Source organism: Gallus gallus, chromosome 5, assembly GCF_016699485.2.
Source record: "Gallus gallus isolate bGalGal1 chromosome 5, bGalGal1.mat.broiler.GRCg7b, whole genome shotgun sequence".
Taxonomy (NCBI): domain Eukaryota; kingdom Metazoa; phylum Chordata; class Aves; order Galliformes; family Phasianidae; genus Gallus; species Gallus gallus.
The window spans coordinates 43179634-43202321 of NC_052536.1; the positions used below are offsets into that span (position 1 = coordinate 43179634).

Sequence of the window (22688 nt, forward strand, 5' to 3'; positions counted from 1 at the left end):
ATAAGTAAAAGGTGATCATCTCTTTTTAATCAATCTTTCTTTATACATAAGAAGAAAAAGCTCAGTGGATAAATTTTAAACATCAAGAAATCGCCTTAAAATTATTTAGTCACTATTTAAGGCATTATGTTTTTCAAACTTAGGAGGGGAATAATACAACAAACGAATACAATAGATATGAATCTGCTTAAACAAATAATTCTGTGAATGGTTGAAACAACAATGCCTGATCTCCCATAATTTACATCTTATGATTGACTGACTTCAGAGTCTATTGTGAAATCTTTGTTTAAATCTTCTCTGCAGTTAGGTCTTTATAGGGTCTTGCTTCCGTGTTTATTCTGCTGTTTGTTAAGATTCAATAGCTCATATAATGGCCCTTTCCTTTATTGGGGGCACCCATAGCATCTCTCTCTTCCTCTTTGTTCCTCTATTTTTATGAAATTTGGAAAAATCCAATTATTTATTTGATCTCAGCTTTGATATTTTGCTGAAATCAGTCTGTAGACTCCAAAGGTATCAGTGAGAGGACATGCATTAGAATAGAAGCTTTACAAGAAGTTGGTTAAAAAAAAAAATCACATAACTTCTTGCAAAGCTTGATCATGAAGACTTTTACAAACCTAGCCAAATTTAGAAATGCAGGGATTGCTAAGAGTTATTCAAATGCTATTACTAATATTTTATTATTAATTTAAACAAAATACGAAAGATTAAATAAAGGGTCACTCTGCAGCTACTTAACACACTGTATGTGCCGCCAATTAGCATATGGGCATTTATTAAATCAAAATATAACTTGGCCTGTCACACTGAAAACAAACACTGACTTCAGATATTTCTTGCTATTAAGTTCTGTTATCATGAAACTTCACAAAAACTTTTCAACTGTGCAGCAATTTCGATGTTGTTAAGTTTTCTCTAAATACAGCAGAAAGAACAACATCTAAAACCAAAGAAAACTAGCTAACATTTTGACACAAGGGCTGCTCTTTCATTATGCTGCAGAATTTTGTCATAGTTTTTTCTACCATAAAGGGACCCTAGACTTTGCAAACAATTTCTTGCTGCAAATTTGTTGCTACTTACATTACCTACTGTTGATTACAGTTAAAAAAAAAAAAACATATCTGTTTTTCAGTCTGTCAGCATACTTCAAATAAAAACTGCCATTTGTTTTGGTAAAGATCTTTTATTCTTAATTCTGGAAAAAAATCTACTTTTTATTAAAAGTACACTCAGAGAGCTTAAGGAACATTTTTGCCTATAGGGTAGAAGTGCTTGAAAATGAACAGCAATTTCTGTAATCTAATGCTGATTCAATAGTTTATCTGAACTGAGTTTGGAAGGGTCAGTCTTTCTGCTGGTTTCTATCATCCAATGCAATTAAAAATAATCAGCAAATTGAATAAATACAAGCTACTGCTAAAAGAACTGTTTCACAGTTGAGGCGTGTTAGCAGGTGAGACAAAAGATAGCAGCACAGATATCATCTCACGTTATTCATTAAAAAAATCCTTCACATTGTGAATTTGGACTATCTTATGGCTGACATATTTTCATATTTTTTATTATAAGTCACAGCTTTATCCTGTCTGAAAGAAACTGTCTTAAAACAGAGCCCTGAGGATATGACCAGCTAAGCACTTACTGTGGTATTAGTTCATTTTAATAAGTATGCTTGTAGAGCATCCAGACTTCTGTTTTCCCACTCTGCCTGCCTTGTGTGTAGTCCGGAGGTGGGCAAGAAGCTGGGAGAGGACACAGCTAACTGAAAATGACCAAAGGGATATTCTGTATCATATGATGTCAGGCTTAGCAATAAAAGCTTTGGGAAAGGAGGAAGAAGGGGGGGATCCTTGTGATTATGGTGTTTATCTTCCCAAGTAGCTATTAGATATGCTGAGGCCCTACTTTCTATGTGCCTGCTGGTAGGAAGCAGTGAATGAATGCCTTATTCTGCTCTGCTTGCAGGCACAGCTTTGCTTCACTCGTTAAAATGTCTTTATCTCAATCGACAAGTTTTTTCAATTTAGCTCCTTCAATTCTCTGCCCCATCCCACTGGGAGGGGAACAAGCGAATCATTGAGTGGGTGCTTAGCTGCTGGCCAGGTTCAACTAGTATTACAAAACTGGTTGTTTCTGATGTTGTTTATAGATAGGAATAGAAATTGAAACACATTATTAATAATTATCCAAAATGTATATCTACCTTAAAGGATCTCTTCTGCTTTAGTTAGCCCATTCAGAAATATAGTATTGGGAAAGCAGACTTTTGCATCCAGTTAAGGAGAAACTCTATGACGTAGACATGCAGATCAAATATATTTCTCTCAACAATTTTTCTTGGACTAATTAAATGAACTGCTTTGTATAAAGTAACTCTCCCTCCTGACATGAGCATTTCTTTTCTTTCTACTAGTTACTTACAAAGTGGAATTTCTGCACACAAACACACACTATTGCTGTGCTGTTACAAATATTAGGTCTTATCCTTTAAACTCTGTTCTTCTGAATGAGAGATACAGGACAACATCTTTCAATTATTTTTTTTCCTTTCAGATACTACCCTTTATGACAGCTGTTGGACTGCCTTCACTCCACAAATAACAGCAAAGGATAGGCAAGAGAATCTGGTGGCTTATTTTTACTTCATGTCTTTCTAGAATGACATACTGATTATAGAAAAGTCATCTTAACTCCACTCCCTGATAAAAGACTACAAAGATGCAGAGCCAGGTCTTTTACACCTTGATCTTCAATCTAGCTTACCATCTTCTTTTACAAGTTCTAAAGCAATTGTTAATTAATTGTGGGTATGGAACAAGCTCTTAGCCAATGAATTGAAAAAAAGTGCGCATACAGATATCCATGGGTAGACAAAAAAATTTCTTTTCTAGTAGAAATGGCTCTCAAGAGGTAAAGAAAAAGACGTGTATAGGTGATGTGTGATAATATGAAAGGCTGCAAGACAGTTGCTTAAGAAACAAGAACAACAAAGGAATAAACTACTGCAGGCATCACCAGAGCTGGAATGACATTGTACTGTGTACTATGTTTCCATGGCAACTAGCCATAGGAAAATGAATGTTTCATATTCACTGTGCTCTGCAGTATATGTCTATAAATCAAACTTGCATAAAAGAGCATAAGATTTCCTCCATGGGGTTGCTCTGAAAACCAGGTTATTTTTTTCATTATTAGATAATTACATGAAAGAAAAACAAGACAATTAGGTCATTTTTTTTTGTATGGAAAGTACCAATACATATAAGAGCACTAGTATACCTCTAGTGTGTCATCCTATCAATCTAAGAATACAGCAGTGTAAAACATTGATCATGAATGCCTTCATTTCCTTCTTAAGATCTAATTGATGCTTGCTAGCTTTAAAAAAAAGAGTGAGACTTTCCTGTCCATTTTTGGGCATTAGGACATTTTTCATCATTTAGAGACTCATTCACATGCGATTGGTTTTCAGCTCATTTCTGTTACCATTTCCATTATCATAGTCAGGATTTACCATGCAAACACCTATTTTCTCTAAACAGATCATACAGCTAAGACAAATATTTTCTTATCAGTTGTTATTAATAATATTGTATTATTCTAATTCATATTCACATTTCTTAAATATTTTTTTTCTAGAATTTGGGTCTTGTTTTAAAAGACAACATGCTCACTTACAAACAGCAATTTATGACAAATTATTACTTCAAAGGATGTGTCACATTTCATATCAACATTGCTAAATGCACAACAACAGCGTTATTATAACGGAATTCTTTTCTCTGTTAAACATCAGAAAGAGCCTCATTATGAAAGAACATATCATCACATATCACCACACCATTTACCTTAGCAGGCACTTCTGCAGCTCAAGAAAGAATGTTGAATTTTCATGGTACACCATGGCACTTTAATGAAGTGAATACTGGGTGCGTGAGAATTAAGTTCAATAGAAATGAAGTATTAGCTCTAAACCAAGAAACATTACGCTACTGTTAATTTAAAACTGATGCAAGATTGTAGTCAGTTAATAAAATCAAGATAAACTGAAAATTCACCTACATTTTGTAAAACTTCAGCAACAATTGCAGGGTATTACTGAAATTTGTAAGAAAACAATCCATCAGGAGAAAGAATGCCTACATTAACTATTATTTTATCACTAAGAGATGAAAATATATTTTGCCCTATTCCCATTCCAATTTAAAAAAACAAACACCACCACCACCAAAGGCCACTTACTATACTTGGAAATGCTACTGAATGGAAGTATCTTTTGTATTTTCTGTAAAATAGAGCACTTATCATCCCAACCTGAAACTCGATTACCAAATCATATTAATTCACTACATCTTTTAACATTATACAGTGTTAAAGTAAAGCAGAGGCATTAACTCTATGTTTCATAGCCCAGCATTCCAGTAAAAACAGCACAGTAACAGGTCACAAACTCATGTATTGAGTTCACAAGCCTGAAGACTGAAACACTTCTGACATTGTCTGAGTTTGCCTGACCAGCTTGAAGCTTTTTACTTGCTTTACCTCTAACATCAGTTCTTTTAAGGGTCAAGATAGTATACGTAACTCGTTCTTCTTGTGTTTATACAGCACAAACATAGAATAAATTCTTGCTTCTTCTGTCTATTTAAAACAAAGTAAAATTAAATATTTATAAGTTTATAATAATGATGTAGGGAAATACCAACCTGGCTTCACAGCAGAAATGTTCCAAAATAAGACACATTACTCAGAGCAGAAGAGCACAGCATGGAACATTAAGATGCAGGGCACAGGCTAACACTGGAGGACCATGACTATAAACAACTCACCACGAGTCAGTTAGAAAATGCATACACAGGACTGTATAAATCTGGCGCTACAGATGATAAAGAGAGCAAAGAACAAGTATCTAAAATGTAATATGTGCCACATATAATACATTTGAATACAACATGGGTTTGCAGGCCAACAAAGAAAGGGGAAATGCATAACGTATGGCAGCAGATGTATTAAAATGACTGTAACTGGATGATAAGAGTGAGAGAAAAGAACTCATCCACATGAATTCCAAACTCCTCCTAGGGAAGAACACAGGATGACGGCAATTCACCCAACTCTGTCCACCCGGAACCTGTCACAACAGGTCTGAGAGGGATACTGAAAGACTTGGAATAACATCAGAAAGGAGTAGGTATTATGAAGTGTGTGTGTGTGTGTGTGTGTGTGTGTGTGTGTGTGTGTGTGTGTGTGTGTGTGTGTGTTTGTGATGTATTTAACTTTATTATTGAGACTTCTCTCTAATACAGTATTCTATTTTATTTTTACGTAATTTTTAGATTTATATTAGTAATTTTTCTTTGACTAGACTTCTAAGATTTCAGTTTATCAGTAACAAAATTTGGCTTTATATATCTGGCATGTCTCCTTTTAGCCATAACAAGATTTCAAATTAACAGTTATACAGGTAAGATAGAAAAATAATCCATTATTCTTTAGCTCTCTATTATGTTACATTCAGAAGTTTTACCGACTGCTTTGGTATCATAAAATGTATGAATGATAAATACAAGCATTTCATTTTCAAGCCTTACATTCATTAAAATCAGTATAAGATGTATGGATTCCTCATTATGAGCATTTTGGATACCTATAAATCAAATCCACTTGACCTGAACAACTTCAGCGGGGTTATCCTTCCTTAATACCAATCTGTTACTGATTCTCTCCCCCCTCTGAGTTCTGCATAGCTAAAATACCCCTGCTTTCATTTTTATGAAACAGTATATGTTGAGAATCACACCCTAGGAGAAATTAATTCCCTGCTCTGTATGGTAAGGGGAGAAGTTAAGTATAACACACGTCTTTAACTTCTTTCCCCTTTCCCTTAAGCCCTTATGACATTAGCCACAGACTTAGTTTATACTCTAAAGTTTCATTTCACTTAAAGTATAGGAAAATAATACATGGAACCTTCTATCAGTAGCTTATACGGCTTGTAGATGGCATGTCCACTAAAGTGAAAGTTTTATAAACAAACAGAAAAAGCACTTTTCCTTCAAGAATTTCATAAAGCTCTGAAATGTAACTATTAAACTTTTTCTCAATCTTTCCCCCTTCCTGGTTAGCATCACAGAGTGTTCACGGTAAACAAACTAAATTCATTTCAGATGAAATTAAACAGGAATTTGTGTTCCTAGTGGGCACCAAAAGCACTCCAACTTCTAGGGATCATTCAGACTGTTGACCAGACTGGAATTAGTCCAAATAAACTCCTCAGTGAATGTCATATAGATATTGAGTCCCCATCAAAAACTTTCTCTTCTACAGACCAGGTTCCTATGTCCTGTATTAATTACTAACATATATGCAGCTGTAGAGTTCACACATGATCAGAATCATCATGACATGCTAAACATCATGACTAGACATCATGCTAGACATCATGACTGCTAAACAACTGAAATACTTATGTAAAGGATTTTGCTCAACCCGAAAGACATCCTTAAAAACTACATTCAGCCTGAAAACTTTAATCTCTATACTAAAAAGAGGGAAGAATAAGAAATATAACTACAAGATTACATACACTGTGTTTGTTTTAAAAATCCATTGCAATATAGACTTTGTGCCAGAAAGACATTAGTGCTTCTGAAAAATATCTATGTCCAAAATAGTTCCTCTGACTTCTTTTTCATACAGTTTCAATCCAATTATAGAATTTAGGACAAAAGTCCTGTTTCTTACATTAAGTTCTTATGCTTTGTACATAATTACATTTCTTACATTAAGTTCAATATACACACCAATAATTAAGAGAAACTCAAAAAGAACATGTATCTATAAGAGAATTTAAAATTCAGACTAAATGAGAAGGAATTTCATTCCAAATTATAATTCTGAAGCACTTAATGCAGAATTGGCTATTACACAATACTACTGTATGTTTTCTTTCAAGATCAACAAAGGAAACATGCACAATTCTGCTAGAAAAATAATTTTTTCTATTTTAGTTTTCAAGTTTGAAGCCTGATCCATAAATATGTAATCATAAATTGCATTTGCTGGACTGTGATACTTATTGACATGCTAGCAGATCTGCTGTTGATCGTGACACATCTTCTCCACTAGATGTAGGGTTTACCATAACAGTTGAACTCCTCTATATTTAATAGATTGATCATGGTTGGAAATTTGAAATTGGGAAATTCCATTCACAGAAAGAAGGACCACAGGTTTTCACAGCTATATTACAATATGAAGCTATGTCTGAATTTGTTTGACAATTCTTCACATAAGTAAAATAATGAAAAGAATATATTAAACACAAAACAACATTAACAGTAACTACATTTGATTTTCTTATATAAAGAGCCTTAACATTCAAGAAGTTTTCTAATCACTTCACAGAAATATTGGTTATTAGGGCCTTCATAAAAGTTCTTAAAGCAAAACACTTAAAAGCACTCAAGCTACTCAATGCCTATTCATTCCTTGGCAGTGTACCAAAAAGTGATAGCAGAAACACTTGGTTTTCATGAAAACATACCTCATAACTTAGAGATTATTTCCATCCAATCTATTGCATGTTTATGAAGTTCAGGCTTTAACTGTCTACAATCTCATTCCTTATTATATGATGTGATATGACTTTGTTGTTGTTATTAATGAGTAACATGAAGATGCATGTTTATATGTGCCCTGCCAAATGAAATAAATCATAGAACAGACTGGAATGGCCTGGGTTGAAAAGAACCACAATAATCATCGACTTTCAACCCCCCTGCTATGTGCAGGGTCGAAATCATTCAGCCCTCACAATGTGACCAATTTCCAAGCACTGCAGTTGACCATATAGATTGTTAATGTTTTTTTTTCAAACAAATGGTAACATTCATCAGGCAACTATATACTTGAAAACTACACACAAACTAACAGATATGCATATATGCATGAGTAGGTTAAAAAAAAAGAAACTATCTAATGCCATGCCTCCAAAACTAAAGGAGCTCTTTCAATGGCTGAGATGCTTCCAAACAAGTCATTCATATCACAAAAAAGGAAAAGAAAGTTTTATTCCTTGGGACACACCGTTTTTCAAAATACTTTTGAAATAATACTTAGTTGCAACCGCTAAATGAGATTGAGTTTTTTAAAAATGATCCATAAATCACCTCAAAATGTGATCCTTTCACTCCTCAGCCAAATTTCACCTTATGAAAGATCTCACTAGTGCACTAATTTTAATTCTAAAGCTCATGAATGAAGGTTTTTTTTTTTTTTTTGATTACAGGATGAATATTTAAGAGTAAATAATTACAGACTTCCAGAGAAACATTCGGGCAACAATTTACTTTCTGTATTTAATAATATTATTGTATTATATGTATTTTATGTATTATTTCTACATTTGTGTTGTTCTCATATTTCCATGCATATTGTTTATATTTATAGTATTCATTACAAAAGGCATTGACACAATAATAAGCTGAAGCTTGTATCTTCAATTGTACAGTAAGAATGTAATCCTTTCAATTAACCAAAATATATATACAAAGAAAAGACTGCTATCCAGATCAAATAAGGATTTCTCTGCTAGTCTTACCTGAAGGCTTCAATTATGATTCTTTCAGATAATTTTGGAAGAACAGAATTGATGGTTTTCTTAAAGTCTTCAAAAGTCAAGAATCCTCTATCTTTTAAATCATGATTAGACAAGAGAAAAAGAATACAAAAAAATTTATAAAACTTCTTCATACAATTATGTTCATATACTGCTAATCCATTCAGAGTTCTGAAGTGATTATACACTAAGTTATTTTATTTGCAAAATATTTTAGAATGGCTACGTTATATGGAATGAGCATATATTTATATCCTGACAGTTCCTTTGCACCACTGTGACCTCTATTCAAAAGTACTGTCTATAACATCCACAACTCTCTCATTTGAATTTTTCATTTTAAAAGCAGACATTTTGAATTGAAAATTTCAGACTTGTGAGATTTCGAAGAAGTATATTCTAGAATATGTGAAATTACATTCCAAATCTATCATTTCCATTGACATCTTAGACACTATAAGCGTTATATATCAGAAAAACTTTCTTCCATAAAAAACTTTAATACTGTTGAAGATCCTGAAACACATCAGTGTGACACCAATTGATCAGTCAGTTCGGTTATGAATTCACTTCCAGATCCAACTAGAAAATAAAGCATTTCAAACCAGGCTATCACAGATGGTGTGCAGCAAATAGCAAGACAAACAAAAGCCCAGTGCTTGAAACAGTTAAGTCCTTTGAAATAACTCACTAAAAATAACACTTCAAAAGCTACTTTTAGTTCAGAGCAAAAAGCTGCAGTGGATGCTTATCTGATCATCCCAACATCTGATCTACCATATGTTTCATTTTCACTCATTTCAAGGGCCTTAGTCCTATCTCAGGTCAGGAAGAAATCAGAAAAGATAGTCTCAATGTCTATTTAAAGAGAGCCTCTTGATGAACTTTTCCAGCTTGGTGACAGGAGATACTCCTTGCTTTATAGCAGGAGCTCTTTGTTTTCTAGCAAGAAAGAATCACTACATCTACTTCACAAAGAGTCAATGAGAAAATTCACATTACTTTGGTTTCCATTCCTTCATCTATTATGAGATTAAAAAAAAAAAAAGATCTACAGCCACTAAAGACAGAAATCTCTAAAATACGTGGCATAAATAAATGAGTGAAGACACATGACTAGAAGCAACAGAAATAATCATAGAATCCTTAGAGTTGGAAGGGACCTTTAAAGGACATCGAGTCCAACTCCCCTGCAATGAACAAGGACACCACAGCTAGGTCAAGTTGCCCAGGGCCTGATCCAGCCTTGCCTTGAAAGTCTCCAGGGACAGGGCATCCGAGACAGTGCGAGCTAGTAGGTAGGGTGAATAGCTTAGACATTTGTCTTGTAGGAGCTTGGAGAACAACAGACTACCTAGAGCTACCAATAGAACATTGCAGTCTACCGTCTCTGACTTACTTATAATAATATAATTGCTGTCTTTGTTACCTTGGTAATTTTTTACTTCATGTGACAGCATTCGTGACATCTCAATCTCTTATTTCCTTCAGGTGTTTGGCTTTACCTTATTGTTTAAGAATTAATATTCAAAATATTTAGGAGAGAAAAACTTACCTTGCATGTCAAACGCTGTGAATATTTCTCTTGTTTCATCACTATGTAGTTGTGCAGATTTCTTTGCACTCATGAGATTTAAAAACTTTTCAAATAATATACCTAGAAAAATTGGAAGTTCAGATAAATCTTCCTTAAAAAAACTGTTTTATTTTTCTCCTTACAAATTTGTATGATTGCCTAATAATTAAGAATCATTTGAATTATATATGTAAATGCAAAAAAAAAAACTCTAAAAGGAAATAAAGGTCTTCAGAGTTTGCTCATGCAAATATTTCACCATCTTGTAAATTTTCTCATGTATTTTCTATACTCAAAAATAATGCATCAGTTTATTTTTATTTTTCCTTCTAAGTTATCTGTCATCTCATCTTCGTTTGCGCTGGAATGAAATGTGGACATTTCTAAGTCAACAGAACTTTCATGCCAAGGATAAAGATCCATAGATGCTGCATAAACAATGCATCTGGCATCATTCCCAGCAGGGACAGAACGCTGAAATAATCAGATACAGATTCCCATGAGATTCACAATAAAATTAAGCTTAAATGTGAATTGGTTATTCTTCCAGTGAACTATATGAAAGTCTTTACCTGTACATTTATCTTATCTTTTTAATTAATGGAAAAATGAGATAAATTTAAATGCACACCTCATTTGCAAGTTCTGTTTTAACTGAGCATTTATTCTAAAACCAAACAAAACCATAAAATTAAGAAACAAAAATACACCCCCAAAACTTTAGGCATTCACATGAAATACACAAAATTTCTGATAGAAAGATTTTGGCAGATAGATACATTTTATTTTGGCAAAGAGAGCACATATCAACTCAAACAGTGTTTCTCATGCTCTCTAACGTATGCTTCATGCTCATTTTTAACAGTTGAATTTTCTTAAAAAGGTGACAGTATCTGGCAGGAATGTTTTTCTTTATCAAATAATGTAACAAAAGCTCTGCACTTCTCTTTCTTTTGATTCATTCACATTCTATTCTTTCTGCAGTGACTCAAAAGCACAGCTCCTCCAGCTCCACCTGCTGTCTCAATTCAAATCTTAGACTCCACACTTACAGATTTCTGGTATTCCTTTCCTCATTTCTTCTTAAAAAAAAAAAAAATCATACATTAAGAACTACTATAGTCTCAATTTCCAGAACTACAAAGACATGTTGATTTCAACTGCTAGGCTCTTTACGTGCACAATTTATTTAATAACAGAGGTTGCCAAAACATACTGAACTTGTCTGCATGAACAGTTTTCCATTCAATTGGATAAATAGGAAAATGAAACCACAAAAAGCAACATAAGATTTCCATCTATTTATTTTTCTCTCTTTCAGGGTATTTCAGAGTAACATAAGAGCCCAGAAAATTATAGTATACATTCTTCATTTCATAGAATGACTCCTACAACAGAGTGCCGCCTATTCATTGATCGTGAGAGCTGGCAATCTATGAGCTACTGAATGGGCTGCAAAGGTATCTCAACACACAAAAAGGTCACCTTAAAAAAAATACTCAAATCATCTAGATATTGACAGATCCATAGTCTCCATACATTCATTCACTAATTTTCACCCAGGCATTCATACACAGATTTTATCTTAGGAGGGGAAGGGGGGGGAGTAAAATCTTTTAAGAATAGGGCTTAATGAACGTAGGCTTTGACATCACAGTCAGAATAAACAGATAGCCATTATAACACCCTTCAAATGTACTGATACAAGTGGGACTGATACGGGAACTTAATGACAAACACACCCAAATTTTTGACAGTTTTATTTTTCACATGAATCAGCTCTCCACTACAATTCACCACACAGCCCCAGAAACAGATGTACTGGCACCACTGATAAGGTCGAGGACAAGAGAAAAAAAACCAACAAAACAAGTAGAACTAGGTAAGTGGGTGTTGCTACAGACAGAAATACTTACTGAACTGTGAGAAATATTTATTGAACCGTGCTGTAAGACTGGTGTATTTGCCCAAGTGAACAGTGAAATGGTATCAAAAGAAAAAACGTTTTTAATGAAAATCTTTCTCAATACTTATCAGCTCAAACACCAACATTTTCTAATTACTTTTCTCTATCACTGATCTGTATAATATTAAGAAATGCTACTCTGAGAAGCAAGAAAAAGCTCAAAAGTGAATTCCAAGCTAAATTTATCATAAAAGCACTAGAAATATTCCAAAACTCAATGAAATCCTATAATCCTCTTTAATAGTTATGGTCAGCTCACTTATCATTAATCTGCATCAAGTTTCTCAAAACTCTTCAGAGACCAAGCTTCAGATTTTATTTATTTATAAGTTAATGAAGGAAAAAGGAGTACAGATCATTGACTGACTGATGTTTGTATATTACCTGAATTTCCTGGTCTCACAGAAGACATTATCGAATCCACCTCCACCTGCAACAGAGAAGATATAACACAGTGGTTGTCTACGGAAGTGATAAATCTGAACTCTGTATTATGTCCAAATCATATCAATAATGTGCCTTCATTAAATACTGATCTCATAATAGTACATATTATACTACGGTGTTATACTTATTATGCTATTTAGCCAAGATGAGATTTGATTTTAATTTTAGAAAAAAAAACACCCTTCTGGGGTAAATAAACTAAAAATATATGTAAACCTAACAAAATCCTCATCAAGATCCTAACCTTAAACAAAATATACTCTAACAGGCATTGTTAAGTTTATGCAGATTGGAGTTCAACTACACAGAAAGAATGTAATGTGCAAAATAAATTTCTGGAGAGTCAGTCTCTGACATTTTTTTCCCTTTAAACAAGGAAAGATTTCTGATTTGGCATTCAGATTGGAGTATCTCCTGCAAACTATTTTTGATCAAACTCATTTGGTAAATCAGACTAAAGCAGTAAATAAATAAATAAAACCTGTTTGCATCATTCAGCTTGAAAACTTATCCTGAAGCCAATTCATTCCCCTTTCATTTTTCATATTATATACATCCTTTAATGCCTTTCAGTAGGATCTTATCTCACAATTTTTCTGATAGAAACAAAGGAACGATAGATGTTGATTAGCGTGTTCCCAAAATTCTGATTTATTAGTGTGTTGTCAAGATTCACTAACAGCACAAAGCCAAAAAGCTAAACGACTTGATGAAAACAATGATACTGACTTTCTAGAATGGTATTTGGAGCTGACCAAGTGGTTACTAGCAAAGATCTTTGAAAAATTTAAGGAATAAAAAGGGAGTGTATAACTAAAAAACAAACAAACAAAAAACATAGAGGTCTCCTCTGGACTGTATTTATATTGCTTTTTAGCATGACCAAGTGTTCATGAAAGCAACCTCTTCCATCTATGCTACTAGAATACAAGACTGCACATACTTGCAGCACTTCACATGGGAAGAGATAAGGTGCTGGTAGCTTTTACTGCAATCAAAGTACAGCCTATTCTGGAGGACATGCCAAACATGCCGTGACCAGTTATCCTAAGTCTTCACATCCCATTTCATCTGCAAAGCTTTTTCAGACTGAGTTGGGCAAATGGATGAGGGAGTTGTTTTTAAAATGCTTTAATAAGATGTGCCAAAGAGCAGCTGGAATTTGTAAGCAGCTCTGAGCTCAGACTGCTTTTCCATACTCCAGATGCCAAGGTGCCCTGCAGTAGGCATCTTGATCAGCAGCAGATGCTGAGCCACAGGTGTCCTGATGTGAAGGGATGGAGTTAGGACAGGGAAAAGACTGGTTGCTTTTTGGCCACTGAACACCTAGACAAAGCGGAGGATGCTTTTCCTTAAACCTAAGTGTAACATGTAGTACCAGGAACAAAACTTCAGCTGAGAAAACAAAACATTTTTATGACTATTATTCCTGCAGTACCTTTTCATTTGAAAGTGTCTGAACATGCAGTTAGCTAGCTGAATGAGTGCTGAAATATGACAGTGCTTTAGATCAATTAAAATATTCTAGGGGAATACATTTTCAAGTATTCTTAGCTACCTGTCTGAGAAGGTTTAACTTTAAGAGTAAAAAGTTTGGAATCTCTTTGAATAAACACACAATAACAATGTTTAAATAAGAGTTCTGTTAAACTGCAACAAATGATTAAGAAAAAAACAAGTAGGAATGGGATTTAAGTTTTTAGGTCCTACTTCCTTCAGTAAAGAGTTCATTGGTGACATCTTGTGGGTAAAGTTAGCATAACTTTTAATTTATAGAATAAATGAAAACGTGACCAAAAATAAGCAGCAACAAATTACCAAAAATGCAGTCAACCAATTGATTACAGTTGATGATGCTAGATAACTGCCACTCCCACTGGAATAAGAATTAGGTTGCTATGCTGAGTAGTTGAGTAAAAGGTTTTACCTTAAGTAAAATACATCCACTGATGCCTGTTTCTTGGAAAGCTGTTGAAAGTACTCTAAGTGTCATGACTATTTTTAGTGATTCCAAAAAAATACAAGGATTTTTATTGTAATCCTTGATTTCAATCATTTTGACAACATAAATAAAGCACAATAATACACTAAAGAGCTGGATTCCAAGCAATGTTTAGGTCCACAACTTCTATACTTAGTTCCTATCTGGTGTACAGAAAGATCATGTTTTTTGAAAATATATAAAAGCAACCAAAAAAACACACTAAAACACTGAAGAGATCACTTACAATGCCTAGCCATCAGGAAAAAGTAAAAGGGATGGCTGTGCCATAAGCCACAGTTAATGTATGTTAGAGAGCACCATGAAAAGAAGTATCTGTCTACACATGGCTTTTAGCATTTCACAGTAAGTGATCATTGTATAAAGGGCAGCAGCTGCTGGAATTGTGACCACTTAAGGAAATAGCAAAACCACCAGAGGACAGAATCATTCCTGGAACAAATGTTTTCAATTAATTTTTGTGCAGCTGCACAGACAGAATAGTCTACAGCCAGGTGGTCACAGCACTGTCTAGAGACACAACAGGTGTGACATGGCACCATTCCAGGAAGAAAGGCCTAAACTGACATCTCCCTTCTTCCTGGGAGTCCTCCACTTCTATTCTCTTCCCAAAAAGGAACCAACAGTGACTTATGCACAGAAACTGGTCGTTTGAATGCCTTAATCATTCTTTCAGAACTCCAACTGGGGAAAAAACAAAAAAACATTCAGGGAATGTAGGAAAAGAACAGCTAGCTTTTAAACAAGTGTAAAAACATACAGGAAGACAGGTAATGGGAAACTGAGCACTGCAGATTTGGAATTCAGCAGTTAAGATTCACTTTAGTATCCTGAATTATTTTTAGATCTGACTCTAGTTCATCAGGAAAATATTTACTCAGAGCTGAAATGTAACAGATTACTACTTTCAAAGTTAAATACAATGTTTATATGATTTTCACATTGTTTGATCATATACAAAGAGTTATCTATGATCATCTTAGGCTATTTTCTGAAAATTCACATGAAAGGAAGAAAAAAGTATAAAATTATTCACAAGTGGTCCCTGGGGAAGAAGACTGCTCAAACAGCAGAAGAAAGATGAATCGATTTCTATATTAAGTCTACAGTATAACATATTACTCAAGTTTGTACTGTCACACTATGAGAAAAACCTCACAGACATTTGGAATCTTGTGTATATTCTTTATGTTGTTTTTGAAATTACTTACCTTACTAGAGTAGGAATGTAATTTCTCAAACTGCATAAAGCTTTAGAATTTATCCTGTATCTTCCTACAAGTACACAACACGTTGTTTCCTCTCAATAACAGTTTTATTCTCTTGAGAATCTCATACAGCTATAGATTTATATTAGAGAAGACTAAAAAAGTCTAACTTCCATTAGAATCCAAAAATAGGTGGCTTTGAGAATACACGCTTATTAGTAGTATATGCAATTGTTTCACATCTCATGAACCTACTGTGTAAAGAAATGGAGTGTACCACTAATAAGGAACAAGTTTGACTTTGAATCTTGATCAGTAACAAGCTCAGTATATCACTTTTTTCATACATCACGCACAGATATGAAACACAATGCATACTTCTGCTCAGAGTCTACAGAATAACTTCTCAGCAAGAAAGGTTTGATTACATTCTTTTGAAATAATATCCCCAGATAAAAAAGAAAACCTCAAGAATCTGTAGGTATTTCTGTTCACCAGTGCTAGACCAATCTACCCCAATTAGTACAGACCATTCAGTAAATAGCTTTCTCAACAGCAAGACATCTATGTAAGCTGGATATTCAGAATATAAAAGAAAAAAAATACATACCTCTGAGAGCTTATAACCAAACAACATTACTACGGCAACCTCAAAGTCCTCTCTGTTCAAATAGCCTTTGTTACCTTCATCACACGCTTCAAAAACCTGCAGAAACAAAGCAATCTACATTAAAAACAACAAATCTGATGCAGTATTTTCTACTTAAAATAACTGATATGGGAAAAATAAAACAAGCACTCACTGAGTGAACTGAATGATTAAAAAATATATTCAGTGAAGCTCAGCTCCACCTCTGTAACAGCTATGTTGAACTACCACTAAGGTAACTGAGGGACTAAGATTAGTCCATTTAGGGTTTTTTATAATTATTATTAGTTAAAATATTTTTTCCTTCTTCTAAAAGATTTTTTCCCCCCAAATTTAGGAAATACGGTACAGATCTCTAAAACCAAACTACACTGAGTTTGTTCCTTCCAGATGGCCTCTAAACTCTACAGAAAAGCACTAACAAAGTGAGAGAAACGAGTGGAAGCGCCACAGAGCGCTTGCTGATTTCACTACGGAACGACAGCAGGTACTCGTGTTGCTTAAGTACAGCCATAGTCTGTAGTGAAAGGGAGGCAGGACAGCCCCATAGAGGGCAAGTTCACTCTGCTAGATGGAGCACGCTTTGATGCAGCCCGTGCTCTGACTTTGACTTTACTTTACACCTGTTTCCCTCCCACGCCCTCCTTGAAGCCGCCATGCAGTTACCTCGTTAGCAGGGCGCTTCCGCTGCGGTAATTAACACCGAGCTGAAGGAATCATTATGCAAAAACCACACCTGCCCTGAGTTAACGCGGGGTCCGATACCAGCTCCATCGGTTACGAGAGGCACAGGGGAGTAGCTGACCACCACAGGGGGTTGGGAAGGACTCCCCACGCACACCGCACGGCACGTTTCCCAGGGCTACCGCCTCCTCCCCACCCCGCAGCAGCCCCGTCACGCACCCTGGCACAGCGCTCCCGCAGCGAACCCATGGAAGCGGCTGCCGGGCAACGGCGCCGCTGTGTGGGGCGGGGCGAAGGCTGCACCACCTCCTCCTCCTGAGCTCGGTCCCCAGCCCGAGCGCTAGGGCCTGGGGAAGCTGCCGTCCTCCCGGAACGGGAAGGGGCGGGCGCAGGCTGGCGCGAAGAAGTGCTGGGGTGAGCGGTAGGCTTGTGGGGTCCTGGTGCGGGCCGGGCTGGGGCCGGTAATGGCACCATCGCTGTTGCCGTGAGGGGCGGGAGTGGCGGTTGGAGTCCCAGCGTGGCGGTGCGCGCGGCATCGCGCGCCCCCTCAGCCAGCCGCGGCTCCCACGCGCTGCTGCCTCTGCTGGCCCCGCCCGGCCCCGGCTCTGCCCGCCTCGGGGGCGGTGTTAAGGCGGGTAGTGGAGGTGCGCCGGGTTGGTTCCGAGCTCTTGTTTTCTCGTTCTCTGTAGCAGCGTGGGCTGCGCCTCTGAGCGCTGGGTTCGGTGTGAGGAGTGCTGAGTGATGCAAATCCTGCCTCCTGCTCTCTGAGTGCTTTTCTGCTCGAGCTGGTTTCTCACGTGCAGGTTTCTCTGTGCAGCTGCTTCCTACTTGATAGCCGCTTCTGTTGCCCGCATTTCCTTGTTTCTTGGGAGCAGCCCGTTATCGTTCTGTATATGAGGATCGTGTCAAATCTGGGGGGTGGAGGTCATTATAACAAGCAAGTGGAGACTGGGAAGGGAAACAGCCTGGAGCATAGCGAAGCGCATGGCTTTAAGTCTCTTCTCCGTTTGTAGCAACATGCTTCAGGAAGGCGCCCACGGGCGGTGGACTGTGTCCAGCAGTGAGGACAGCACTGAGGAGAATTCTGACAGTGAAAAGCCGTCGACGTCCTCGCTGCTGAGTGCCCCACGCAGTGAAGCCAGCGGGCCGCAGTACCCCTGCTCTGAGGCCAGGAAGGTCGCTCACAAGAGGAAGGCTTCTCCACTGAGGTTTAGTGACACACATCTCCCTGCACAAACACCTCCTGCAGAAAAGCAGAGGCCCGGCCAGGAGGGCTTGGGATGGTGCCTTTCTAGTAGCGATGAAGAGCCTGAAGACCGAGAGAAGCACACCCGCAAGGAAACACTGAAAGAAGAAAAGTGTGATGCACCCAGAGAGCAACCTCAGAGTCATTGCAAAGATGAACATTCAAAGAATGAAAAAGCAGAGGACTATAACGAAGTGCTTGGCGAACCCCAAGATACCTGGGATTTGCTGAGTGGAGGGAACCCCTTTGGGTTTTTTCTCACTAAAGTCAGGGGAATTGAGCAGAGCTATAATTCGGGAGCCCTGCACATAAAAGGTGAGCAAGTGGCTCTCACAGAAGTGGGCTTTTGGATGGGAGGGTCTTGTGTGCATGAGGACACTTAATCTTAGTTTATGGGTTTTTTTAAATGCAAAGATTCCTTGGTTTAAACGAGGCTTCATGCTCCAAGTATGAATATTTTAGGAGCTGGTTCTGTTACCTCTTGTTTGTGCTTGTCTTTATACTGCCAAATAGTTTGGACCTAGTAAGTCACTGTTACTTGACACGGTACATGGTACTGCTTGTGAATTTTGATGACTTGGGCTCGCAGTCACACATCAGTGCAACTGGAAGCGAGTGTAAGTCAGAGGTGGAATAGTCCATGGTGTATGACGCTGATGGTTTGGGAATGCCACGTGACTGAAATTAATTTTACTTTATGTAAGGGTAAGAAGCAGTGTGCACCTGTAACCATCCCTACATTCAGAAAACCCTCGTGCATCGCAAGCCTAAATCAAAAGCAATCATTAACAGAGGATTTGTGCACATATAGTAAAATGAGATAGGAAACTTCTGTAGCTCCTTGTATGGATCTTCCATCCATTTTTATCATAAAACGCAGCTGTAACTGTTACTCAACCTTATGTACCCACTGTAGCACTGGCTGTAGACAACCTGGTGTCTGAGGCCTTGGTTGCATTACTCCTGTACAGTTTCACCTACCTCGTGAACTCTCTGGCTTCTGGGCAGTTTTTTCTTAAGAGTAATTATCCTGTTAAGTGATTACTTGAGCTGGTGCAGAGGCTATTTCTTTATTTTAATGTGCAAAACAGTTCCTATAGAGATATTCTAGTAAAGATGCAATATCTCATAACCCATTTGTCAGATACATTTTGAAGTTGCTGCTGTGCTTTAAGTTCATGCGGTTTTAAATCTTCCATGTGATTAGTGTTTTGTGTTCCCATTATAATAAAAGTCTAATAATGTAGACTAAGGATCCACATACGCTAGTAGTTTGCTCTGCAGCCTTCCCCACATAGTCTGTCTATCTGGTCTGTGTATCAGCGTTGAGCAACAGGGTATCAAAGCAGTGCGTAGTTGTATTCTTCCTTTCTCTCTCCCCCAGAATTGGAGGGGGGGGCAATAAAAAGCAAGGAGCTCTAGGACTGCTGTCTGTATTAGCACTAATGGACTACAGCAGATAACTCTTTAAGTGTTAACTGTGCCCTTACTGTTTCTAACTTGCCACAGTTCTTCAAGACCCTCTATAGGGGAGAAAGTAGTTCAATGTCCCTTTCTCTACCTGGTCTTAGTCTTCCTCCTAGTAAGTTTTTGATCTTGATGCTCTGCTTTGAGAGGGGTAATGCTATTTAAAACCATATGCCCATAAGCATTTCACAGCAGACCCAGGGACTTGAACGTTCTACTCGGTAAACTTGTCAATGTCTGTTACACTCAGTCTGTGAATCTAGCACTTGTAGTAATCGTGCTGTTTAAGACACAAAAGGTTCCCTTAAGCTTTTTATACTCATTTTTGTCTTAATGTTTTTAATAGATATTTTGTCTCCTCTTTTTGGGACCCTTGTGTCTTCTGCTCAGGTGAGTTTCCTATTTGCCAAATTGCCATTGCTTGCTTATTTCATCTATCCTCAAACCTGTACATGATAATCCATGTTTTTGCCATGTAGCTGATTTCAGCAGGGAACTTCATTAAAATACTAAGAGAACCCTGAATGCTTTCAACTGTATATCGTATTAATAAAAAATAAAAATGATCCTGTGTTCTGCTTAGAATTCAAGCAAATGTAAAACTACTTTCTCTCTTGTGCTCTGGAAATGTGCAACTGACAAATGAATCTTCATGGAACTGAATGATAAAACAGAATGTGTTTTGCAGTCTAAGGCATGAAATTTGTTATTGCATGGAAGCTTTTCCTTTCATTCTTGGTGTAAACACGTGGCGAAGGGGACACTGCACTTCAGCTTTTACATTATGTGCATACAATTGTTTTTGTCTGCACTCTAAACTTTATGAACACTACTGCATGCTTTTGAGTGACCTAAATTTATTCTTGAATGAAGAGATGCGAAAGAAAGCATTTGAAAGTGAAAAATGAACCTGTTGTTGCAACATGCTGATTGCAGTTTTGTAGTGTCATTGTGTGATGGAGCATCATTATGCGTTTGTATAATGTAAGTGATAATGAACAATAACTTCATGTAGAAAGCATTTTTTTTCTATACTCCATCATTCTGACAAATAACTGCTTCTTTTTAATGAGCTTATTTTCCTTCTTATGTACAAGTTTAACTACTGTATAGATGTGGCATGGCTTGTGAGACAGTATCCACAGGAATACAGGTATGTTTACTTTACAAAAATGAAATAATACAATTTCCAAGTAACTCTGTTCATGTGAATTCATCTTATAATTGAATGATAAACCAGTGTTCCTCAATTGTGTGCATATAGGCTTATTCCACGCTTACTCCGCTGTATTTCTCTACTGATTTCTTGCTTCTTTATGAGACAGTGTTAAATGGTGGCAGTTCAGTATGGCTGGTTGTGATTTTTATTAGGTAATGTTTAAGACACTCCATTGCAGGCCAAGAGAGCAGTGCAGTAGATGAACTGTGAAAACAGAATGAGAATTTTTATGTTGAAGAGCATGAGAGAAGAGTGTGAAAGAGATTGGAGTGATATGTAATGGCTAGAGTTGCTGTATATTGTCATGGAAGCTGCTTGTCTTTCCTTAAATGACATTCTGACAATGGCAATCTATCACAAATGAAGTACACTTATGACACTGAATTTTCTTTTCTATTTTGCATTTTACTGAAAATTCAGTAGAGCAGATTATTAGAAAGTAAATGTGAAACTACTGCTGGAATAGACCTAGCCTTCTCCTTCTTCATATCTTCTCTGTAAAGTAACATTGTCTTACAGATCCAGACTTTATATGTTTTTTTCCTGTTTTCTGTCTTTTTCTAGAAGAAACCATTAAGAGGCAATTAATGCTTTTTTGAGTTAGTATAGTCTTTAGTGTTATCTTTCTAATAGGTCATTGGACTTAGGGACCAGAAGTCATAGCTCCATCAAAGACTGTTTTGGATCGATTGCTAATTCAGTTGATGCTTTAATAATACTCTTGTTTTATTTCAGGAAGAAGCCATTGCTGATAGTTCATGGTGAAAAGAGAGAATCCAAAGCTGAACTGCTTGCACAAGCACGCCCTTTTGAGAACATTAGCTTCTGTCAGGTAACTGACATTTGTGTTATCCTTTGGTTGAATTTAAACCATTTATCTTATTCAATCTTCTTGTGAGAGGAGAAACACCTTGTATGGGAAGTTGAGAATTTATTCTTTTGCTTTAAGGAGTATACTTGCCAGAACCATAGGAGCATGTGAACTATGGTCTAAAAGTTGTGTAATTGCAGTAGGCTGCCACCCACAACAAGTTTGCTCAGAATAGCTGCCTTCAAAAAATGTCTTGGCTTACAGAAGAGGTGCCCACTGTCTCCACTAAGATATTGCACTGTAATTCTCAGGATGGCTCGAAAGGAAGTACTGTTTGTCGAAAGCACAGAACTTAGTACTTGTGTCACTGTGATCTTAAGTTTAAGCAAAGAATTATTTTTAGTCCAAATAGGTCTTAAAGAAGAAAATATTATTACAAATAGTCTCCATCATAAAGTTGTTGGCTTCAGCCTGAGTGAGTGATGTGGTTATAGCAGCTTGCCAATGGTCTGGATTTTGCTGGGAGAGCTACATTGTTGGTAATGGGGATATCTTCTTGGAAAACATGATATTGAAATCTTCCTTCTTTTCTCAGACAGTCTGGCAAACATGAGCTTATTGGAAATTACAGTATTAATGCCATACTTAGTGAGTTCTCAAGGCCAAGTTTTCTGAGCTGCAGTGTGCTGTACTAATCGGCTCTTAATGCTAAGTAGTGGACTAGCAACTAATTTTTTAATGAGATTAAGATTTCGAATATGCTACCAACAAATTTTGTTTTACG

General features: G+C 36.7%; 2 protein-coding genes across 24 annotated transcripts in view; one reads left to right on the plus strand and one right to left on the minus strand.

Moving 5' to 3' along the window:
• Nucleotides 1–17762, minus strand: part of EFCAB11 (EF-hand calcium binding domain 11) — a 97613-nt gene extending 79851 nt beyond the window's left edge. For 16 of the 19 annotated variants that reach the window (XR_005860296.2, XR_005860287.2, XR_005860292.2 and 13 more), the window contains exons 1-5: nucleotides 17381–17762; nucleotides 16439–16534; nucleotides 12556–12601; nucleotides 10185–10286; nucleotides 8612–8702 (exon numbers count right to left, since the gene is read on the minus strand). Coding sequence is in view for 2 of the 19 variants with exons in the window: in XM_426458.8 (XP_426458.6) it covers nucleotides 8612–8702; nucleotides 10185–10286; nucleotides 12556–12601; nucleotides 16439–16534; nucleotides 17381–17635 (590 nt within the window). In the remaining 17 variants the exon portion in view is untranslated. Of the gene's footprint in view, nucleotides 1–7562; nucleotides 7708–8611; nucleotides 8703–10184; nucleotides 10287–12555; nucleotides 12602–16438; nucleotides 16535–17143; nucleotides 17170–17213; nucleotides 17336–17380 lie in introns of those variants that run through there. The other 3 variants (XM_040701577.2, XR_005860300.2, XR_006939460.1) reach the window with 3 other exon arrangements.
• Nucleotides 17536–22688, plus strand: part of TDP1 (tyrosyl-DNA phosphodiesterase 1) — a 40343-nt gene continuing 35190 nt past the window's right edge. For all 5 annotated transcript variants that reach the window (XR_005860283.2, XR_005860284.2, XR_005860285.2 and 2 more), the window contains exons 1-5: nucleotides 17536–17575; nucleotides 18175–18722; nucleotides 20221–20264; nucleotides 20972–21027; nucleotides 21829–21925. Coding sequence is in view for 2 of the 5 variants with exons in the window: in XM_025151003.3 (XP_025006771.2) it covers nucleotides 18179–18722; nucleotides 20221–20264; nucleotides 20972–21027; nucleotides 21829–21925 (741 nt within the window). In the remaining 3 variants the exon portion in view is untranslated. The remainder of the gene's footprint in view (nucleotides 17576–18174; nucleotides 18723–20220; nucleotides 20265–20971; nucleotides 21028–21828; nucleotides 21926–22688) is intronic.